This window comes from Pleurodeles waltl, chromosome 12 (genome assembly GCF_031143425.1).
Source record: "Pleurodeles waltl isolate 20211129_DDA chromosome 12, aPleWal1.hap1.20221129, whole genome shotgun sequence".
Taxonomy (NCBI): domain Eukaryota; kingdom Metazoa; phylum Chordata; class Amphibia; order Caudata; family Salamandridae; genus Pleurodeles; species Pleurodeles waltl.
In genome coordinates, this window is record NC_090451.1 from 82,236,505 (window position 1) to 82,259,282 (window position 22,778).

At 44.7% G+C, this 22,778-nt stretch overlaps 1 protein-coding gene across 4 annotated transcripts in view; it reads right to left on the reverse strand.

Moving 5' to 3' along the window:
- JSRP1 (junctional sarcoplasmic reticulum protein 1) overlaps positions 1 to 22,778 on the reverse strand; it is a 189,168-nt gene that overhangs the window by 162,334 nt on the left and 4,056 nt on the right. Inside the window, exon 1 of one of the 4 annotated variants that reach the window (XM_069216929.1) lies at positions 6,173 to 6,394. The exons of 2 other annotated variants lie outside the window; for them this stretch is intronic. In XM_069216929.1, coding sequence (XP_069073030.1) covers positions 6,173 to 6,226 — 54 coding nt within the window. In that variant the 5' untranslated portion in view covers positions 6,227 to 6,394. Of the gene's footprint in view, positions 1 to 6,172; positions 6,395 to 22,778 lie in introns of those variants that run through there. One more of the 4 variants, XM_069216932.1, reaches the window with a different exon arrangement.

Sequence of the window (22,778 nt, forward strand, 5' to 3'; positions counted from 1 at the left end):
TTTTGGCACAGTCCCACTCAGAATCACATTTCTTAAATTTTGCAATGCACTCAAATGTACTCATGATAGACCTGCCAAACATATGTGGGAGTTGTTAAGACCTGATGTCACTTCTTGTGACGTCACTTCCTGTCAGATCCTGGGTTGTGATGCCACTTCCTATGTCACGTGCTGTGATGTTATGCGCCATGATGTCACCTACACATTTCCTAACATTGTCTCACTTCTTTTTTTAGGCCTTATGCCCTGAGGGAGAGGTAGTGAGGAAGTGCTCTGCAGGAAGCTGGGGTTTGGGTGCTACAGCGTCTTTATTTCGGCTGTACAAAGATGCTTATTTAACAGGAACTGGGCTTGATTCGGAGATGGTAGTAGCTCCATGGGACCAGGATATGGCTTACTTACCAAAGTCCATCTTCCAAAGGGTGCCAGGAGGGTGCAATTGTGGGTTGCCCTGGTATTGTTTGGTGCCTAACTTACTGATTGGCTAAAGAGGGCTCCCCTAATGAGAGGGATTGGCTGATGTCACCTTGCCAAGCACCATGTAGACACCCTAGTGGAAATCTGGAAAGACCAAATCCAATTTCATAAAAATGGTGCTTGATTGACAGTCCAGTCCAGTGGGTCACCATGATTTTGAGAAATTTCAGGCAGAAAAGTTTATGTCTAGCATTGCGGATGTTCCATGTACGTGATATAAATATTTTGAGGTGTGTCAATATCAAGAAATTATACGTCAGTGTCTTTTAGAGAATAAATACTGCTCAAGAATGTTTAATTCTCAAAAACAAGTTTGGTAGTCTCAAGCTACTTCATTGGTTTGATGCTGGAGTGAGCAATGGGGCTATTTTACTGTGTTTACACAGGGGTCATCACCTCTCAACCTCTGTGGGTCTCTCGCTCATGTAAAATGTGTACTCTTGTCTCTGCAAGATGATGATGGTAAAACAATTCTAGACTGCCTTATGGAACTGAATTATTGCAATACCACTTAAAAAATAGAGGAGAAAAAGTCTCCCCCTTTTTGCATTTATATAGCGCATGCTAACGCTTGTCATGGGTAATATGCGCTATATAAGTGCAATTACATACAATGTAATCAGGGCACCTGGAATTACGTGCTTGTGCAGCTGCAGTGTTTTTTTGCACAATTATGAATCTCCTGCATTTACCACATAATTCAGCATTTGCTGCATAATCTGCAGATGTTGCCCAAAACAAACTTTGTTTCTACCTCTAATAGTTCTAAAGCTATCAAAAACAAGGCAACGTGTTGCTGTGCATTGGAAGGCCCTTTGTAAAGATTGACTGGTTACCTTTCTGTTGCTTAGGGCTTTGTTTGAGTGGTAAACTGATACTAATGAGGTGCAACCTATGTGCAGACAGTGTTAACATGCATAAAAATGACAACATAGTGAAGTAATACTAACAGAAAATGTGCTGCATTGTGATACATAATTTGTATTTTCTCGCCACATAATTTGATCAACCCTGCCATATAATTCCAGTGGCCCTGAATATAATTTGTCATTTGTGCCTTCACTTCTTCAAAGGTCTAAGGTTAACAGCCAGGTTGAGAACAGGGCAGAGACCCTTTCCAGGGCAGATGATGCCTCTGTCTGAAGTGTTAATGCACAATCAATGTCTCTCCTTTTAAAGAATGTGGAATACTATAGTGCAGGGGCCTGCACAGCCAGAGGTCCCACCATGGGGTCAATGAACTAGCATATTATAAATCATACGTGACCTCAACCACTCCCTTGAAGACAGTTTCCAGCAGCATTTGTCTGTCTTATAGGAAAAGAAAATCCCAGGCTTTCATCCAGACATGAAACTAGAGCCTTTGGTGGGTGTTGGAGGTGTGGGGGGTCAGTGCTAGAGCCCTTTTAGCCCAAGGGGCTGGATGGCTTTGGGCCAAGCCCTTTTAACCACTGGCTTTCTTTGACAACTCTCTTTCAGCCACTGCCTTGAGCCTTTATCAATCACAACTTGACTAAGCCTGGCCAATTATTAATCTCTCACATAATGCTATTTGCTGTTTGGGTGTATCCTTCCGCCTTCACTCTAGTGCTTACATTAAACTGCACAAGGGATTAAGGGCCACATGTACCAAGGTTTGGTTTTGCAACTCGCATATTGCGAGTCAGAGCGACTCGAAATTTGTGAGTCGCAAAAACGAATGCTGTATAGTGTCAATGACACTATTAGCAATTCACAAGGGGGTCGCAAATGCCCGCCTCATGATTATTCATGAGGTAGGTCGTTACTTTGCGACCCCCTTGGGAATGGCTGTCCTCACAGGGATGGTGGTCTGCTGGAGACACCAGATCATCATGTCTGTGACTGCTTTTAAATAAAGCAGTTTTTTTTATTTTTTATGCAGCCCGTTTTGGAAAACGAGATGCATTTCAAAAACAAAAATGAAACTTATTTGTTTAATTTTTTCAGAGCAGGCGGTGGGTTTTTACTGACATTCACAAAAGGGAAGGGGGTCCCATAGGGACCCCTTCCCATTTGCGAATGGGTTAGCACCAGTGTGACACTGGTGCTAACTGCAATTGTTTTGCGACCGATCGCATTCGCGGTCACAAAACAATCATACATGGGACTGCGGGTCGCAATTAGGAAGGGAACACCCCTTCCTAATTGCGAGTCGCAATCCCTTTTTGAGATTTGATAAATAGTTTACTGAATCGCAAAAATGGGTTGGTACATGGGAAAGTGCATTTTGCATGTTGCAAACAGCCCGATTCGCTACGTACATGTGGCCTTAAGTTGCAATTCAACCACTCTCTCTCCTTTTCGGCTCCCTCCCGCATGTCACGCTCTCATGTGGTAACGCAGCATGTACTGACGGATAAAATCCTGAACTGTTTGCTTTGCCAATGCTTGTTATTCTTGGGAAGTTTTCAAGCCAGGAATAAAAGCCAGCAATCTGGACAGATCCTTATCCCTCTACACTTATTCTCACAAGTCAATTACCTACAATACTGTATGCGCGCGGCCGCACAGGCCTTCCAGGGCGCTCTGATGCCTACTGCCAATGAGTGAAGAGGTGAGAGCTGAAAAGAACCAGGACTCCCTTGAAGTGCTTTAGTTAGATTAGAAGTCCAGACCAGGGCGGGAAGGACATCAAGTTAACGCAGATAAGCACAGAGCACAGTACTAGTCGCAGCCCTAAGCACCCCAGAGCCCCCCTGAGCCTCTGGACACTCATGGTGCAGTGGTACTGAACTGCCACCCAAGGGCAGGAGGGGAGTTTATGCAGCAGGGACAGGAGGTGGGTTAATGAAGCAGGGACAGGAGGTAGGTTCATGCAGCAGGGACAGGAGGTGAATTCATGCAGCAGAGACAGGAGGTGGGTTCATGCAGCAGGGACAGGAGGCGGGTTCATGCTGCAGGAACAGGAGGCTGGTTCATGCAGCAGGAACAGGAGGCGGGTTCATGCAGCAGGGACAGGAGGTGGGTTCATGCAGCAGGGACAGGAGGTAGGTTCATGCAGGTGGGACAGGAGGTGGGTTAATGCAGCAGGGACGGGAGGTGGGTTCATGCAGCAGGGACAGGAGGTGGGTTCATGCAGCAGGGACAGGAGGTGGGTTCTTGCAGCAGGGACAGCAGGAGGGTTCATGCAGCAGGGACAGGAGGCGGGTTCATGCAGCAGGGCGAGGAGGAGAGTTCATGCAGCAGACGTAGAAGGTGGGTTCATGCAGCAGGTACAGGAGGAGGGTTCATGCAGCAGGGGCAGCAGGTGGGTTCATGCAGCAGGGACAGCAGGAGGGTTCATGCAGCAGGGACAGCAGGAGGGTTCATGCAGCAGACGTAGAAGGTGGGTTCATGCAGCTGGGACAGGAGGCGGTTCATGCAGCAGGGGCAGCAGGTGGGTTCATGCAGTAGGGACAGCAGGAGGGTTCATGCAGCAGACGTAGAAGGTGGGTGCATGCAGCAGGAACAGGAGGAGGGTTCATGCAGCAGGAACAGGAGGAGGGTTCATGCAGCAGGGACAGCAGGAGAGTTCATGCAGCAGACGTAGAAGGTGGGTTCATGCAGCAGGGACAGAGGGCGGTTCATGCAGCAGGGCGAGGAGGAGGGTTCATGCAGCAGGAACAGGAGGAGGGTTCATGCAGCAGGGACAGCAGGAGGGTTCATGCAGCAGACGTAGAAGGTGGGTTCATGCACCAGGGACAGTAGGTGGTTCATGCAGCAGGGCGAGGAGGAGGGTTCATGCAGTAGGAACAGGAAGAGGGTTCATGCAGCAGGGACAGCAGGTGGGTTCATGCAGCAGGGGCAGCAGGTGGGTTCATACAGCTGGGACAAGAGTCAGGCTCATGCAGCGAGGGCAGAAGGTGACTCCATAAAACAGGGATTTGAGGGGGGCTCATGCAGAAGGGACAGCAGACACGTTCCTGCAGCAGGGACAGGAGGAGATTCATGAAGCACGAACAGGAAGTGGGTTGAAGCAACAGAAAGGCGTTCATGCAGCAGGGACAGGAGGCAGGTTCATGCCCCAGTGCTTAGGATGCAGTGATGATCCCACAAGCAGCCAAGTACAGCGGCCTCTAATTGAAGAAACACTTCAGTCCAGTGTGCACATTACATGCGGCAAGTGCGCCCAGAGGGGCTAGCTCCTTCTTCACGAACACAACCCCACAGCTGAATGGAGAACTGCGGGCTTGTTCATCCATCTCCTGATGTGCATGGAAGCTCACTGACATGCTAGCTACATGGTATTCTCCTCTAGCAGTGCCTGCGTTGTAAGTCAAAAATTTGGCATATCTTTCACTGGTCACAGAAACTCAGTCCCCGCACACCAAGGCCCTAAATTATAATATGGGCGCAATTAGGAAATTCAGTAGGATCAAATGCACTGCATGAGATTACTGCATTACCATGCTGAATTTACCACCTTCTCCTATGTTCATGTGTATATTACCTATGCAGTAGCAATACCACTTGTGATAGCGCAAGCGGTAAAGACGGGAGACTAAAAGTCATTGTCTACCATGTAAATAATAATAACTTATTTAAATATAGCGCTTCAAGCCTTACTTCTGACGCTCTAAATAACACACTTTTCCATTACCTAATATAGTAGTACTCAATTTATCGACTTCACGAGGATAGAGCGCTGAGCTGAAGTTACCAGGACTGAAGGTCATAATGGAAGCCTATGGCAACAATGCACTCGCTGCACCATCTCGCCAGCTGGTAATACCGAACACAAATAGCTCAAAAAGTTTGTTTTGAAAAAACAGTAAGGGAAGAGGTCCATGTAATATAAAGCAGACAGCAGCAAATACCTCTGAAACATCCGATGTTACCACTGTAGATAAAATAGGGTGTGCAAAAATGATGTTTTTGAAGTGATGACACACTGAGATGAGTGTAGACAGATACTTACATCCAATAATAACAAATTAGGCCATGCAAAAATGTGTACTAAAGAAGGGGTCGCATTTACACCGGTTTAACCGCCTTCTACTGTAATGGGTGGTTTATTAAAATAAAAATAATTATTTAAAAAGCCCCCCAAAAAATATTCCCACCAGTTCCTGGTGCGATTAGGCATGCAATAATTCAGCATACGTGCATCACCCCATCACCCATCGATAATAACACACACATACTTAACAAGCAGGTTAGTAAGGTAAATTAAGTAGATAAAATGTTGTTATCTAAACGTGGGGGGCATAGTCTTGAAATAAGTTATAAATTAAAAAGATTAGACATAGCAGCCGGCTGCCATCTTGGAAAAGTATTGTGCATAGCGTGTCCATGTTTTAAAGTTCCATCATGGCTGCCACGACTGGAAGCGAGACATCAACCTCGCAGAGCTTGCTTTTCAAAGTGCTCATCTTTGAAACAAGGGCACTATCAAAATTTCACTGCAACAATTTTTTTTTTTCTGTAAGCGTGTAGTGGCAGTTTAAAGAAACACTTGTCTGAGATTGAAAGTTCCAGGACCCAACCCCGTTGTCTTGCTATCAATTTATATCCTCCTCACCGTTCAAACTGCAACACTGATAACACTGATAAGGTTGTTACCCTCCCCTGCATGGCGGCTCGGCCAAAGATCTCAGCTGCTTTTTAAACAGCCTGCAATCTCCAACCAGCCAGCCACTCTTCTTTCCAATCCCAACAGTGAACAAAGTCTCATCAAAGAATAAGCAATTTATACCAAATCTGCAGATGATTCGCCAAGGAACATCTTCACACCCGAGTCACCCAGCATACCGCCGAATCCAATGGCTTAGTAAGTGAACCAGGCGGACTCAAATCCTGCCAAGGCCGGCTCCGCCTCCCATCCTCCCGAGGTCGATCAACCACTGCTGTGTTTAGAGAATCACGACTGGTGAAAGCAGTGGAGAGAACAACCTTCCAAAGCGTGTACCCCCTTGCACCATCACAAGGAAGCAACTGACCAAGAGCAAAACTCCTTAAAAGGGCGCACAACTAACACACTACTCAGTGGCGTTAACAAAGAACACCATTTTATGTTACAACACCACCACCGTAAGAAGGAACAGTATGCTCAGCACCGCGCCCAGAAACCTCACGGCTGCCAGATAACCGGAGGCTCATCTTTATTTTGTATCATCCCAAACCACCCCCTCCTTTCCGGTGATTCATCACTCCGGTTCTGTTTTCTGGTACAGGGACACTCCCCCGTTTACTTAGAGGCAATGAAACCGTATGTTTAGACCAGTAAAGTGCACTGTATTTTAAATTATTTTATAAGAGCTGGACATGTATTGCATAGTAAAATAAACATTATGAGCTTAGGGTTTTCAGTTTTTATTCTTTTTTCAGTTGTTTTTCTTTTCTCTTCTGTGCTGCACCTTGTTGGTTGTGCTACGTAAGGCCTTCGTTCTGTCTTTTTATTTTTAGCTTGGGTGATTCAATTTGCTTTCTCCTCTCTTTCCTAACTCAAATGTATCAGTTTCATTTTGAATTCTCTGATGAATTTCGACTGTATGATGCATTTCCATTGCCTCCACAAACTCTGCGACAAGGAAGCAACTCCTACAAGAGCTTTTTTACTTCTTTTACACTTTTAACTAGGTCAGACTTCGAAATAAGCACAGGGAAACTCAACAGGTCTTGTGTTAGCTGCCAGCCGCTTGGCTTTGTCAGTGCTTGTTTTATTTTGTTATGCTTCTACGGAAAACTTTATTTTTGGGGAAGCTACAGTTCCAAAGCTTTAAAAAATGATATGTCACAAACAAAGTTCATTTTACAAACCCTCGAGAACTTATCAGGGCGGCACAAGTCACATCAGTTGTGTACTAAGAAGATAGCTCTGCAATCAGCACAAACATCCAGGAAGTGTGGTGCAGGCAAAACATGAGAGTGCACTATGTGGTAAGGCACCTGTGGAGGTCATTTAAGTAGAACCCTGCACCATCTGGGCTACAGGCAAATGCAAAACATTTCTGGCAGGCAGGAGTTATATAATGGCATTGAGCCCTTACCTAGTTAACCGCTCTGGTGATCAGGCCACTTTTCCCTGATGCCTAACCTAGATTAACTTTATACTTTTCAGCATTACTGTTTCCAGATGCAACCTTAAACCCTTCCCTCCTTGCTGATTAATTCCACTCGAGTATGCACAGAGATTGCTAACGAGCGCTCTCTGCCTCCTTTGCGAAAGATGGAGAACATACCCTCCTTCAGTCTTAATTCATTTATTACAACTTTGCAGCCACTTGGGTGTTTTATTTTTTGTCCTCCCCTGAACTTTCAAATGATGATATGGTTATTTTTGTAAGTAATTATTGTATGGCTTAGCATGTAAAACGTACATCAAATATAACATTCAACAAGCGTAGCGCCCACTACCACGGTAAACATTTGGGGAATTTCCGTCCCATCTCTACTACGCTATAATCAGCTACAGTGGCGTGTGTGGCCCCACACCAGACTATTTGCTTCACATATTCAACAGTTGTTTATATGAATTATAGATGGGTAACTATCAATAACAAGGGTATCCGCCTAGGGGTTCCAAGTCACATAAAATAAAGAATGAGTGCAAGTGTTATAGGCCCTTTCCTATCCTGGAAAAGGATTCACTCCTGCACCAGACAGGAGTAAATATCTGATTTCTGATGCTGTCCTTCTAATCAGGGTATCCCAAGTATGTCACCCCTCTCCAACCGGTCAAAACGTTCACATAATGCTTTGTTGTGCTCCCTCACCTTTTTTCCAAACTAAGAATGACCTCCTAGAAGAACATGACATTTTCAGGCTTCGTGAAAAAATTTTTCTCGGTGAACTACAAAACCCTGGACACTGGTCAGAAGGGGCAGGGACAAAACCAATGCCAACGGCAGGCGCGGGTCCTCTGCGATGGCGGAGGAGCGTCGCCCCCTCCAGCAGCAGCTGCTGCAAACTGAAAAATAAAAACTATAAAAAATAGAGTTTATTATCGTTTTTATTTTTCAGGGGGTGGCAGGGACACAAGCGATGACAGGGACGGAGGGGGAGTGCACAGCACTTGTAGGAAGTTGGCTCTGTATATACTATTACAAAGTAAGAAATAGTGTGCACAGAGTCAAAGGGTTTCCCTTAAAGGGAAGATAGTGGCAAAAAGAGATCATTCTAATGCTCTATTTTGTGGTAGTGTGGTCGAGCAGTAGGCTTATCAGAGGGTAGTGTTAAGCATTTGTTGTACACACACTGGCAATAAATGAGGAACACACACTCAAAGACTTACTCCAGGCCAATAGGTTTTTATATAGAAAAATCTATTTTCTTAGTTTATTTTAAGAACCACAGGTTCAAGATTTACAAGTAATACTTCAAATGAAAGGTATTTCAGTCAGGTATTCTAGGAACTTTGAATAATCACAATATCATGTACAGTTTTGAGAAAAATGGCAATAAGCTATTTTAAAAGTGGACACTGCAAAAATCAACAGTTCCTGGGGGAGGTAAGTAAATGTTAAGTTCACAGGTAAGTAAAACACATACAGGGTTCAAAGTTGGGTCCAAGGTAGCCCACCGTTGGGGGTTCAAGGCAACCCCAAAGTTACCACACCAGCAGCTCAGGGCCGGTCAGGTGCAGAGGTCAAAGAGGTGCCCACAACACATAGGCTTCAATGGAGAACAGGGGTGCCCCAGTTCCAGTCCGCCAGCAGGTACGTACCCGGGTCCTCGGAGGGCAGACCAGGGGGGTTTTGTAGGGCACCAGGGGGGGACACAAGCTGGCACAGAAAGTACACCCTCAGCGGCACAGGGGCGGCCGGGTGCAGAGTGCAAACAGGCATCGGGTTTTGTATTGAAAGCAATGGGGAGACCGGGGGTCTCTTCAATGATGCAGGCAGGCACAGGGGGGGCTCCTCGGGATAGCCACCACATGGGCTAGGCAGAGGGTCGCCTGGGGGTCGCTCCTGCACTGGAGTTCAGTTCCTTCAGGTCCTGGGGGCTGCGGGTGCAGTGTTGGTTCCAGGTGTCAGGTCCCTTGTTACAGGCAGTAGCGGTCAGGGGGAGGCTCTGGATTTCCTCTGCAGGCGTCGCTGTGGGGGATCAGGGGGGTCAACTCTGGCTACTCACGGGCTCGCAGTCGCCGGGGAGTCCTCCCTGTAGTGTTGGTTTCCGCAGGTCAAGCCGGGGGCGTCGGGTGCAGAGTAGAAAGTCTCACGCTTCTGGCGGGAAACGTGTAGTCCTTAAAGTTGCTTCTTTGTTGCAAGGAAGTTGCAGGATGTTGAACAGGGCCGTTGTTCACAGGAGTTTCTTGGTCCTTGGTTGCAGGGCAGTCCTCTGAGGCTTCAGAGGTCGCTGGTCTCTGTTGGATGCGTCGCTGTTGCAGTTTTCTTCGAAGTGGGGAGACAGGCCGGTAGGGCTGGGGCCAAAGCAGTTGTCGTCTCTGTCTTCACTGAAGGGCTTCAGGTCAGCAGTCCTTCTTCTTGTTAAGGTTGCAGGAATCTAGTTTCCTAGGTTCTGGGGGCCCCTAAATACTGAATTTAGGGGTGTGTTATTTCTGGGAGGGCAGTAGCCAATGGCTACTGTCCTTGAGGGTGGCTACACCCTCTTTGTGCCTCCTCCCTGTGGGGAGGGGGGCACATCCCTAATCCTATTGGGGGAATCCTCCATCCACAAGATGGAGGATTTCTAAAAGTAAGGGTCACCTCAGCTCAGGACACCTTAGGGGTTTTCCTGACTGGTGGGTGACTCCTCCTTGATTTTCTCATTATCTCCTCCAGCCTTGCCGCCAAAAGTGGGGGCTGTGGCCCGAGGGACGGGCATCTCCACTAGCTGGGGGGCCCTGGGGCGCTGTAACAAAAGGGGTGAGCCTTTGAGGCTCACCGCCAGGTGTTACAGTTCCTGCAGGGGGAGGTGAGAAGCACCTCCACCCAGTACAGGCTTTGTTCCTGGCCACAGAGTGACAAAGACACTCTCCCCATGTAGCCAGCAACATGTCTGGTGTGTGGCAGGCTGGCAAAAACTAGTCAGCCTACACTGGAAGTCGGGTATGTTTTCAGGGGGCATCTCTAAGATGCCCTCTGAGTGTATTTCATAATAAATTGCACACTGGCATCAGTGTGCATTTATTGTGCTGAGAAGTTTGATACCAAACTTCCCAGTTTTCAGTGTAGCCATTATGGTGCTGTGGAGTTCGTGCATGACAGACTCCCAGACCATATACTCTTATGGCTACCCTGCACTTACAATGTCTAAGGTTTTGCTTAGACACTGTAGGGGCATAGTGCTCATGCACTCATGCCCTCACCTGTGGTATAGTGCACCTTGTCTTAGGGCTGTAAGGCCTGCTAGAGGGGTGACTTACCTATGCCACAGGCAGTGTGGGGTTGGCATAGCACTCTGAGGGGAGTGCCATGTCGACTTAGTCATTTTCTCCCCACCAGCACACACAAGCTGGGAGGCAGTGTGCATGTGCTGAGTGAGGGGTCCCTAGGGTGGCATAAGACATGCTGCAGCCCTTAGAGACCTTTCCTGGCATCAGGGCCCTTGGTACCAGGGGTACCAGTTACAAGGGTGTTACCTAGGTCCCGAGGTTGTGTCAATTGTGGAGACAAAGGTACAGTTTAGGGAAAGAACACTGGTGCTGGGGCCTGGTTAGCAGGGTCCCAGCACACTTTCAAATCATAACTTAGCATCAGCAAAGGCAAAAAGTCAGGGGGTAACCATGCCAAGGAGGCATTTCCTTACAGCACCCCCCTCAGTGTGCATGCATTTTTGGCCGGTCGCCTTGGGCCGGGGCCAAACGCACATACGCAGCGGGCTCTCATGTGAGAGCAGCGTTGGGATTGGTCACAGGGCAGGCTGGGAGCCTCTGCTGCAGCGAGTGGAGGTGGAGCTACATAAGCAGCAAGACAGCGGTGGCGGAGGTAAGTTTCTTTTTTTAAATTTCTTTATGTTGTTGTGTCCCCTCCCCGCTGCTTTGCATCTGCAAGAGACATCCCTGGTTAAAGGTTTATATTCACTGTGGAATCCTTGTCATTGTATGCTGGAGAACGTTTAATCACGCTAATAACACAAGCTTCTCCTAACGCAGTTATATCTCATTATTTAACTGGGAATATAAATATTTGTATTTCTAAGGTCCATGCATTTTTGAGACCTCTCGATCAGTGTCCTTGGTAACGAAAGTCACTGTGGCTCACCATCTAGGATTACCTATTAAATCATGACGCCCTTCACTGACCTTTACAACCCAAGATTAAATACCTCATTGAGTGTAGAACATGCCTCAGCTCAAGGCAACCGGGAGCTAACTTCCTAAGTACTACCTAATGTGAGAAATTATTGAAATGCCCCAGCTTCTGTATAAAAACCACTGGAATTCTTTAAATTACATCAAAACCTTAAACTTTCTTGGTATTGATATCTTAAATTGAGTATAACGTGATTCCGCTTGACTCCAGTTTTTTCAGGTGCCTCAATTCCAATTATTTGTACACACCTTACCTACTGTGCACTGATCTTTAAATCCTATTTTCGCACGGGTCATTACTACAAAATCAAGCTTAGGCTAACCACAACCACCACAATGTATATCTTTCCTCCATTTCCACACCAGGTTCCCCAAAGACGCCTCCATAACCCACTAAGTATGTGCTGCTGCTCCTGAGTAGCATTAGGAGGAGTGCCCGACGCACAGAGGAGGAGGGATGAAAAACAGCAGATTTCAATGCTCCACTCTTGCTGCCCAACCTGGTCGCAGGTGTGCGGCAGCATACAAGCAGTGAATGTGAAAGTGGGGAGCCTTAAGCATCACCCCAAGTAGACATGCACAGTATGTGTTTGCGCATGTGGAGATAAACAAGGAGCTTCTCCGGGTTTCAGGGTTTGAATGATTCTCTTGCTGAGTTAGGACCAGAGCTCAGCGAATGTTGCTCTATTACCACTAATTGTTTGAGTGCCAAAGTTGGGGGCTCTAGAAGGGAAGAAAGGTTCCCAACCTGGCTGTCAAACCATTCTGCTCAATACAGAAGGATCTGAATTTCACATGGGACGAGATGCTGCTGTCATATTGGCATGCTTTAGATCTTGCCGGACGGGTTACTCCGTCACAACGGTGACGCATATCCCATCCACCAAAATATAAATCCCATTATATCCTATGGGAATCATTTTTTGGTGGATGGGATATCCGTCACTGTCGTGATGGAGTAACCTGCCAGCTGAGATCTAAATCAGGCCCGCCTGAGCCAACAGATTTGATTTGTTCATGAAATTACCAATTTGTTAAGCCCAAATGGCTTTAATTTGGCTCTACCACACCTAAAGTTGCCTCTACTTCAATGCTAGTCAATAGAGAAAAATGTGTTTTTAAATATTTCCATTTCTTGTTTACAAACATTGGCACCTGTGGTCGGTACTGGTCCTGATACAATAGTGAAATACTGGACCTCACTGCCCAAAGCTAATCCTCTGTTGTCGCTTGGCAGATCTGGAAGCATCCTTTTGAAACACAATAAACACATTCAAATAAATTGAAGACCATGGGCCCGATGTACCAATGGATTTTACCCATTCTGTGTCTATGGGAAAAAGCTTTCGTAAATATATGTTTGGACATCAGTCCTTACACCACCCCTAAATTAAAAAAAAAATTACAAAAACAAAAAAATGAAATGAGTAAGACCTTGAGTAATGGCATGATAATGAAAACATTACCGCAAAGCATGTTCCGCCCTACCCAGTCAGCAAAAAAAGAGACGGAAGAGAGAGATGAGACATGCAGCTGTTGTAGGGGCTTGGCACTAGAGCGACTTGCAAGGTCACCAGCTTTTGTATTTATCTGAAACGTATTCATCCACTACACAAAAAAATACTCCTTTCACTAAATTTTAACATCAAAAAGAGATTGCTTTAAAGGCCAACAGCGTAAAGAATACCTCAATGTTTGGACACATCCCTGTCTTTCTCAAGCGTTTCTTGCCACAGTCGCATTTTTAAACGCTAAAATTCTTATCAATTGTTTTGCGAGAAATAAGACTTACTCAACAGCGCGAGGAAACATGAAGTAATTACAGTAAGTAAGAGTTAGATTGTGGATGCATCAGAAGTTTCACTCCCAGTTCATATAACACGACATCCAAATGGCCTCCAATCAATACACTATCCAAGCTTTAAGCATGCCACCACAAAGATAAGTTCAAAACACAGTTACAATTAAGACATTTTTCTATTTCACATTTTCAGTACAGTTTAAATCAACTAGAAGAATGTTTCGTTTTCTTTAAGGTGAAGTTTTAATTACACTGGTCCCTTAAGGTCAGTACTGGCATTTAAGCTGAACCAAGATGGAAGCCATAACAGCAAAGTGAAGCTTTCAGAGTGAAAGCTCTTCATAACCTAGCTTCTCCAGCGTACTGCGTGTAGTATGTGGGGCTGCTCAGTAACAGTAGTGTGTGCTAGATTCAAAGAGGAGTGAAGAGAAAAGAGAGAAAGAAAAGAAAGAAGGGGGTACGGGGGGGAAGACTGAAAAGATTATCTTGCAAAACTTCATTGTTCAGATATGACAGCAAATTTGGACCAGATCACTGCAAATGTACTATATGTGCTTCGTGTTAACAAGCACCTCTGGTCTACTTGTCTACTCAGTAGCTACACACTCATTGGAGGGAAGGTGGAAGAGATAGAGGAGGGGGAGTGTGTGTGCGTGTGTGTATTGTCCTTCTTTAACGTATACGCCAAATCGCATCAGAAGTTATCGTGCAAGGATGTGCGCGTGTCAATATAAGATATTTCACTATTAACGTATTAAAAGAACATTGGTGTTCACAAATAGAACTTCATGCTTTGAATGAATGCTCAAGTTTCAAAATATTTCGCCTTGAAAATTGATGATTTGAAACGCAGCCTCTCGTATTCAGAGTTATAGCTGCCACCTTTGGGGATCGCCCACTAATTAATGTCTTTCATCTCATTAATGTGGCTGTTCCACTTTAGTATTATCATTATGTATTTGTTCAAGCTCAGTACATAAAATTGCAGGTTATGAGATAGAGCAGTCTAAACACAGGTTCATTTAGCGACAAAACAACTACCCTTTGTCTCACTACTTCATCCCCAGAGTAGTGCAAGAGAATCTGAGCTTTGCAAGCAGCATCTTGAAAGCGACAACATGTTTGAACCTTAGGACCTGATTTAGAACTCAGTGGACAGGGTAATCCGTCACAACGGTGATCCGCCAGCCGAAGTCTATATTCCATAAGATAGAATGGGATTTAGATTTCAGTGGACGGGATATCCATCACCACTGTGAAGGAGTAACCCGTCTGCCGAATTATAAATCACACCCTTGGTCTCCCAAAATTTGAATTCCTAACCGACTTCTCAGTTTTAACACCTGCATTTTCTATCTATCCTTCATCCTTTCCACTAATATCATGACTGAGTACTGAGAGCACTAGAGGCAGCAATAGAGTAAACCCAGATGGCAGAAATACCAAAGTCTGACAGTGTACTACTGTTAATACCCCACCATGCCTACAGCCACCACTAACCAGGCACTAACTAACCCACATCAGAATAAATGCGGTTTCTAACGTAGGAGCCAAAATAACTAAACCACAGCAGCTGCCTTCCCACAAGAACACTTTCTGGAAATTGCATACGTCCCAGAGCTGTACCAATACCAACGTTACTGAATTGTTTGCTAATGGCTCTGAAGTCGCTGCAAGCTAAGGCGTTTGGTTCTACCTAAAAACACTTCAAATAAGATGATTATTCAATGTATTCTTTTAAGTTCGCCTTAAGCCTCAAAGGGCACATGGATCCCAAAGGAACAAACTAAGGGGGTTATTACAACTTTGGAGGAAGTGTTAATCCGTCCCAAAAGTGACGGTAAAGTGACGGATATACCACCAGCCGTATTACGAGTCCATTATATCCTATGGAACTCGTAATACGGCTGGTGGTATATCTGTCACATTTGGGACGGATTAACACCTCCTCCAAAGTTGTAATAACCCCTTAAGTACAGTAAGACCATGTGAGCAACATAACACCTGAAGCATGCTCCAGAGAATAACATCTTATGAACAAGATGAAGAGAAAGCTATATGGATATGCAACCTATGGATAGGCAACCCATTATTCCACAGAAAGGACTTCTCACAGAAGAAGTTCCATCCTTCCAGGATACTGCAGTGGAGGGAGGACATGTAGCTTTATGTTCTAATTCAAAAAGTGGTGTTGGGATGCTTCATGTACACATAGGCACTGTGGCATGTTCAACTTCAGTGATGGGTGCAACTCCAACGGTAAGGTGAGTAAACTTATCAGCAAATTTTTTAAGTGATTGACACCTGAAAATGTTTTCCGGCCGGGTTCACAAGGTAAGTCATAAATATCTGTGGAAGTGTGAACGCCTACAAATTGCTAAGAGTTACAAATTTGTCCTAATTCAAAAAAACTCCTAGCAAGCAAAACACATGATTTGCAAACATGCACAAAAGTGTATATGAATCATATACATTGCTGCCATACGCTGGTGTTACTTGGAACTATCTGTGTACAGGTTTGCCATTCTAAAGAGTCTGCAAGTGTAAGTACGGAGAACTAGTAAATCTTTTCAGTGTCTCTTAGTGCCTGGGGTTTGCTAGCAATCTCGAGTCAGCCACCCAACGACCATAGCCAAGTAGAAAACATCTTCCCGTTTACAAAAGAAGGAAATCAAAATGTTGGACCTAGGAGTTACCCTAATATACGTTACCATTGGATCACAAAAAATCCTTTTTGATGCTACCCAAAATATAAAGGAAACTGAAAAATACTTGTTTGGCAGAGAAGAAGTAAGAAACCTCTTAGAAGACACAGTCATTGGCGCTAAGAAGATATAGAAAACAATGCCATTTACTCAGGAATGCCCAACATTGATTCAGTATCAATATTTTGATGTCAGGTTTTTAGAATAGCACCTGGCTATGAAAATTACTTACATTTAGATTTATTGCGTGTTTTATTTCTTTTTATATATATTTTTATTGAGTAGAAAGATTATTGTACATACATTCATTTGATCACATAATAAAGGAAAACAAAAAACGGCAACCAAAAGCCAATGAAAATGCATAGAGCAAGCAATCACAGAACACAAATATCTAAAACAAAATAAGAGAAAAGCAAACCCTCTCCTTTGCTGCCAGTTAATCAACTTCAAATTCATTTGCTGAGGGAAACTCAGGTGAGGGGACACGGAAACAAGAGAGAACTTGCTGCCACAACAACTGGGTTACATCAGGGCAGTATTTCCAGATATATAAAATCTTTTGTAAAGAGCCTATTCTAGCCACCTTTTAACCCCTCAAAAAGCATTACCAATTGTAGCTTGTTTAACCATAGGGCAAACTATGGTACTATTCTGGACTTTCAAATTTGCAATATTAAGGATCTGTCGCCCAACAAGGCAATAAATAGGAACTGTTGCTGCTGCAAAGAGATGTCTAAGCTCTGATATACTAGTCCAAATAGACAACTGAGTGAATGTGGGGGTAAAACAACTTGGAGCTGCTAGCTTAAAAACCCAAAGACCTGCTCCCAGAAATAACAAAGATGGGGGAAGGTAAAACGTGTGAATCCAATCTGCTCTCGGACTGGAGCATCGGAAGCAACAAGGGGCCAGATGTATCAAAGGGTTTTACCCATTCTGTGTCTATGGGATAATGCGTTGGTACATATGGCCCAAGGTGATGTGGCTAGATACAGCTTATGGAGACGATCCACCATATAATTGAGCATTCACTTGCTAAAGAAGGCTATGCTTCTGCAATTCACGGCGCAAATTGCTCTACTAGTAATTCTATTATAGAAGCCCAAACGTTTAAGATCTGATTACTGGTTATAGTTGAGATTGTACTTAATAGGAGTGGTACATTTTTGTCAGCTAGCTTTGAAAGCAGCAAGCGATACCAATTGTCAATACACTTAAGAAGGGAATTAGAGAATGCCTTGCTTATCTCTCAAGTTATGGGAGATGCGTCCTGATAGCTCTTGCTAATAAAGCTCCTACAATGGATATAGCTAAACCATAAACTGGGAAAAATATTAGAGAAATTAGCGATTAGAAGGTCCCATGGGATCACGACATCAGCAAGAACTACATTTTCCAGTATGGGGCATTCAGCCTCTTCCCATCTTGAGATTGCAAATGTATCTAATGGTTGGCCAAGCTGAGAGGCAGCTTTTAAATGTAGTGATAAATGAATTAAATGAGTTTGGGCCCTTGCTGGAATTACCATGACTAGGGGCTTGAGAGTCATGTAAGGACTAGTGCTTCATCAGCATAAATCGGTCTACGCTTTTCTCGTTGCCAAGGCCGATAGCGATTGTCTGACGTTGCCTAGTTGATGCTGTACGGGAACTGCTCCATCAACAATGTGACAATACAACAATGGATATTAGTGGTTATGCTGTAGGTAGTTGAAGCAGATCCCAAAGGAAAGCGAGGGAATATGCACACAGGAGCACCCTGAGTCGCAACCCGTACCCAATCTAAATAGGCTGCTTCTGCCACCCGCAGTGAAACTGTTGCCCTAGGGTGAAATGCCTATGAACCCTTCCAAGGTGCTTGCCTCCGACCTCCCTGCGCTGCACAATACTTGGTGCCAAATAGTTTGTTGGTTTTTAGCTGAAACTCTTGCACGTGGCCAACATCCATTCAAAGTTGTCAGGGCCGTTGTCAAAAACACAGTGGTGTTACCAATGGAGAAAAACAAAAAACACAATGAAAATCATATGGAACATACTGAGTGCTTCATGGTATTTAGGATGCTAGCCGGGCCCTCTCAGAAGTTGATTAGAGCCGCTTCATCTGGAAGCCTGCCTGGAAAAAAAATATATCAAAGCCCAGAACACCTCCCATTGTGATGTACCTTGGTGGTTGTATTCGTGTTCCTTCAATAAATAATGCTCCCACCCAACAGGCTACTCCTCGCAACCTTCTCAAGCCTTCTCAGCCCCCAAAACGCTGCAGAGTTGACGCGACATGCTAAATGCACCACAAGCCGCTCCCCTCGCCTGTGGCCGAACACGCCATAACCCTGAAGCACTCTGTTGCTTCTACACAGCCCTTTTCACTTATCACCCCATTTTGGTGCTTTTTATTGTTAGCTTTGAAATCTGCCATTGACTGGTCCACTGTGGATACAAAGTGGACAACCCAACAATAATTCATGTGCCCTCTGGTTTCTGGTGGCAGTGAACACTAAGCACTGAAACTCTTAGAGTCAAATAATCTCTCTAGGCAAACAACTTTATTGATTCAGTTATCCAGTAGAGAGGTGATGGCTGCTAAACAAGGACAATAGCAATGCTGTAGATGCAAACTAAATAAAGGGGATGGATTTGTCATGAAAGTCACAAAATCCGTTTGTTCAAAATATGAAGGAGGCACAGGGCGAAGATGTCTGTAGAATACAAGGGAGTCCTATTCATTTAATTCTAACCATGAACTCTCACTTGTGTCCTTTAAGGAAATGAATTGTTAATCTGGTTAGTTTGCTCAGTGAATAAAGCACTCTTACGATCTTAACATACAAGTCTGCATGATACAATGCCATGTTAGGGCCAGTTACAGGTTATTCAAATGCTAGATAACATAACGTAGCATACGACAGCAGAACATTGAGCCATGTTCTCGATTTCGCTTTCTAAACTGTGACATACGTTTGCAAAGCTTTTCTCGTGGCCTGCATTCAGGCATGTCTGTTTGAACAGTAGGGGAAAACATGATTCGCAGTTTCACTACAGATTAGTTCAGCTTTATTCATATTAAATGAGCTTGCATTAAAAGAACTGCTTTGTTTAATGAACATTTGTGTTTTAAGAACACCCTTTTAACCAAGAGACAACGAAAGTGAGTACTTCTCCATGATCATCAAGCAGTGAGGTTAAAATGCTGCCGTGTAAAAAAAAAAATTTTGAGCCAGTAGATATTACAGGTTAACTCTGGCTTAAAAATAAAATCCTGGCCAACAGTATTTACAGATATGATGTGACATTGTGATTTTAAACTCCTTGCCAGATCTGTCAGCTGACTGATTTCCTAAAAGGGAGGGAGATAAAATAATCTGCAGAATTAGTCTCCCAGGTAGGTGCAGAGTTACCACTTTGTGAACTATATTTATTAAACTGTTTTATTTTAAACTACTGTTTAATAAGTTGGTATTACTGCCTTTACTGGGATCACAATGAACATAACATTAAAAAGGTGCTCGGACAATGTACAATCAAGACCACAGAAAATGTAACTATGGGAGTTGGGATGGAACCAAAATTCATTTCAAAGTAGTCTTCAAAGGTTAGACTTTAAATGCTTCCTGAAGGAAAGGAGAGATGGTCCTCAAGTCCTATAGGAGGTTTTCAAGAATGAAGAAGCTGATTGTGAAATAAGAGTAATGATGGGCGTGTGATGAACAGATTCCTTATTTCTGAGAACCCCCTGGCCTCCTGAGATTCATTAGATATATTGCTTTGTAAGCCATGCACCCAATTGTGACTTTCATCCTGCCCTTTAACGGCGGGAGTGCAGGTCTCTTAGCATCGGTAAGACATAGTTAAATGTGTTGTTAATGTTAGAATTCGAGCTGTGGAGCACATAACTGCTTTCAGAGGTGCTAAAGGGAATGGATTAACTCTACCAGTAGTAAATCAAAATCTGGTGGTTAAGGGAGCAGATGTTTGACATTTGTAGTGAGTCTCTATGATAATTAGACGTTTTGGTTGATGTGTGTATCTTGTGGGAGGGTGATGCCACAAGTAAAGCCTGGTAACTTATTTATGGGAGAGATGGAGGGGGAGACACACTATACATGTAGTTCCTTGATGACGAAGGGTAAAACGTTTGCATGTGAAACTCAACAAATATGGAAACTTCATTTCAGTAAGGCCTCAAAGTCTTACAGTGCCGCCCAACTTGACCCAATAATTTCTGTCCCAAAAAAATCAGCAAAAAACTGAGAGAAGGCTGTCCACTCTTGAGGGTCGGAATGGCTTCTGCAAGAGCACCACATACTTGAATGGTGTTTTCTTGTGCGACTTCTTTCCAAATACTATGATGTCACTTTAGTTCTAACACTTAGATGTTATAAATTAGTTCCCAAATGTCTTCTTGAAATACCACCAGGCTGAAGAGACAGCAAAGCCTAAGCATTCGTAGTGGAGAGGGGCAGAAGTTATGAATCTGACACATTCTTTCAATATAAGCTGATTAAACATCCAAGGTCAAGTATTGAAAATGTTTGGATTTCATTTAACCTGAAGATCATTTTTTGCAGATGCAGAATACATTTCGCTTTGGATTGACATGTTGGGTCTTAAAGTCCACAGAGATCTGATGTGTCCCTCACATTGTCTCTTGGGCATAAGAACAGTGGCTAAACCTGCCAGAAGGAACCAGGCACTGGCTGATTGATGTCTTGTTAATGGATGTCACTTTCTTCATCCACCTGCTGCTGGATGTTGCACAGGATTTCTCTGTAGTGCTGGGTGCTATCGACTTTTAATTTTCCCAGACCACGGTTTAACTTTAGAGACTGTTTTTCTGTTCTCCTCAGAGGGAGATGCTGATTGGGTATTAGCTGAAAATGATTTTCCAGCGAGGTCAATTGTGATGGAGAGATGAAGCTCTATCTGTCGCAGTACCAGGATCAATAACGCAGACATCAAAATTCCGGGAATGCTCCTTGTAAATGACAAAGCCTGGAACAGACTTTTGGAGGAAAGCTGCATATTTGACTGACAGGTGGATATTAATGTAAAAGTGGCCTAGAACTGAATGCCTTATGGCAGTTTGTGAAACTTACCTTCTATTAGGATATTCGAGGCGTCCTGTTCTCCATAAAGAAAGGGATATCATGAATTTTGCCCCAAATATCTAATACTAACTTTAAGAGCTGTAACTTTCCAGCGGTGTTCTGTAATTGATAGAGGACAAATCCATTTGCCGTACCGTTAGGAATCAGTTAAGGATATCTGGTATAAGCACTTTGTAGGAAGTTGGCTCTGTATGTACTATTTCAAAGTAAGAAATAGCATGCACAGAGTCCAAGGGTTCCCCTTAGAGGTAAGATAGTGGCAAAAAGAGATAATTCTAATGCTCTATTTTGTGGTAGTGTGATCGAGCAGTAGGCTTATCAGAGGGTAGTGTTAAGCATTTGTTGTACACACACAGGCAATAAATGGGGAACACACACTCAAAGACAATTCCAGGCCAATAGGTTTTTATATAGAAAAATATATTTTCTTAGTTTATTTTAAGAACCACAGGTTCAAGATTTACAAAAAATACTTTAAATGAAAGGTATTTCACTTAGGAACTTTAGGAACTTTGAATTAGCAAAATAGCATATACAGTTTTCACACAAATGGCAATAAGCTATTTTAAACCTGGACACAGTGCAATTTTCAACAGTTCCTGGGGGAAGTAAGTGTTTGTTAGTTTTGCAGGTAAGTAAACCACCTACAGGGTTCAAAGTTGGGTCCAAGGTAGCCCACCGTTGGGGGTTCAGAGCAACCCCAAAGTTACCACACCAGCAGCTCAGGGCCGGTCAGGTGCAGAGGTCAAAGTGGTGCCCAAAACACATAGGCTTCAATGGAGAAGGGGGTGCCCCGGTTCCAGGCTGCCAGCAGGTAAGTACCCGCGTCTTCGGAGGGCAGACCAGGGGGTTTTTGTAGGGCACCGGGGGGGGACACAAGTCAGCACAAAAAGTACACCCTCAGCGGCACGGGGGCGGTCGGGTGCAGTGTGCAAACAGGCGTCGGGTTTGCAATGGAGTTCAATGGGAGACCTAGGGGTCTCTTCAGCGATGCAGGCAGGCAAGGGGGGGGCTCCTCGGGGTAGCCACCACCGGGGCAAGGGAGAGGGCCACCTGGGGGTCGTTCCTGCACTAGAGGTCGGATCCTTCAGGTCCTGGGGGCTGCGGGTGCAGTGTCCTTACCAGGCGTCGGGTCTTTGAAGCAGGCAGTCGCGGTCAGGGGGAGCCTCTGGATTCCCTCTGCAGGCATCGCTGTGGGGGCTCAGGGGGGTCAACTCTGGCTACTCACGGGCTCGCAGTCGCCGGGGAGTCCTCCCTGTAGTGTTGGTTCTCCACAAGTCGAGCCGGGGGCGTCGGGTGCAGAGTGCAAAGTCTCACGCTTCCGGCGGGAAACGTGTGTTCTTTCAAAGTTGCTTCTTTGTTGCAAAGATGCTTCTTTCTTGGAGCAGAGCCGCTGTCCTCAGGAGTTCTTGGTCCTTTTAGATGCAGGGTAGGCCTCTGAGGCTTCAGAGGTCGCTGGACCCTGTGGAACGCGTCGCTGGAGCAGTTCTTTTG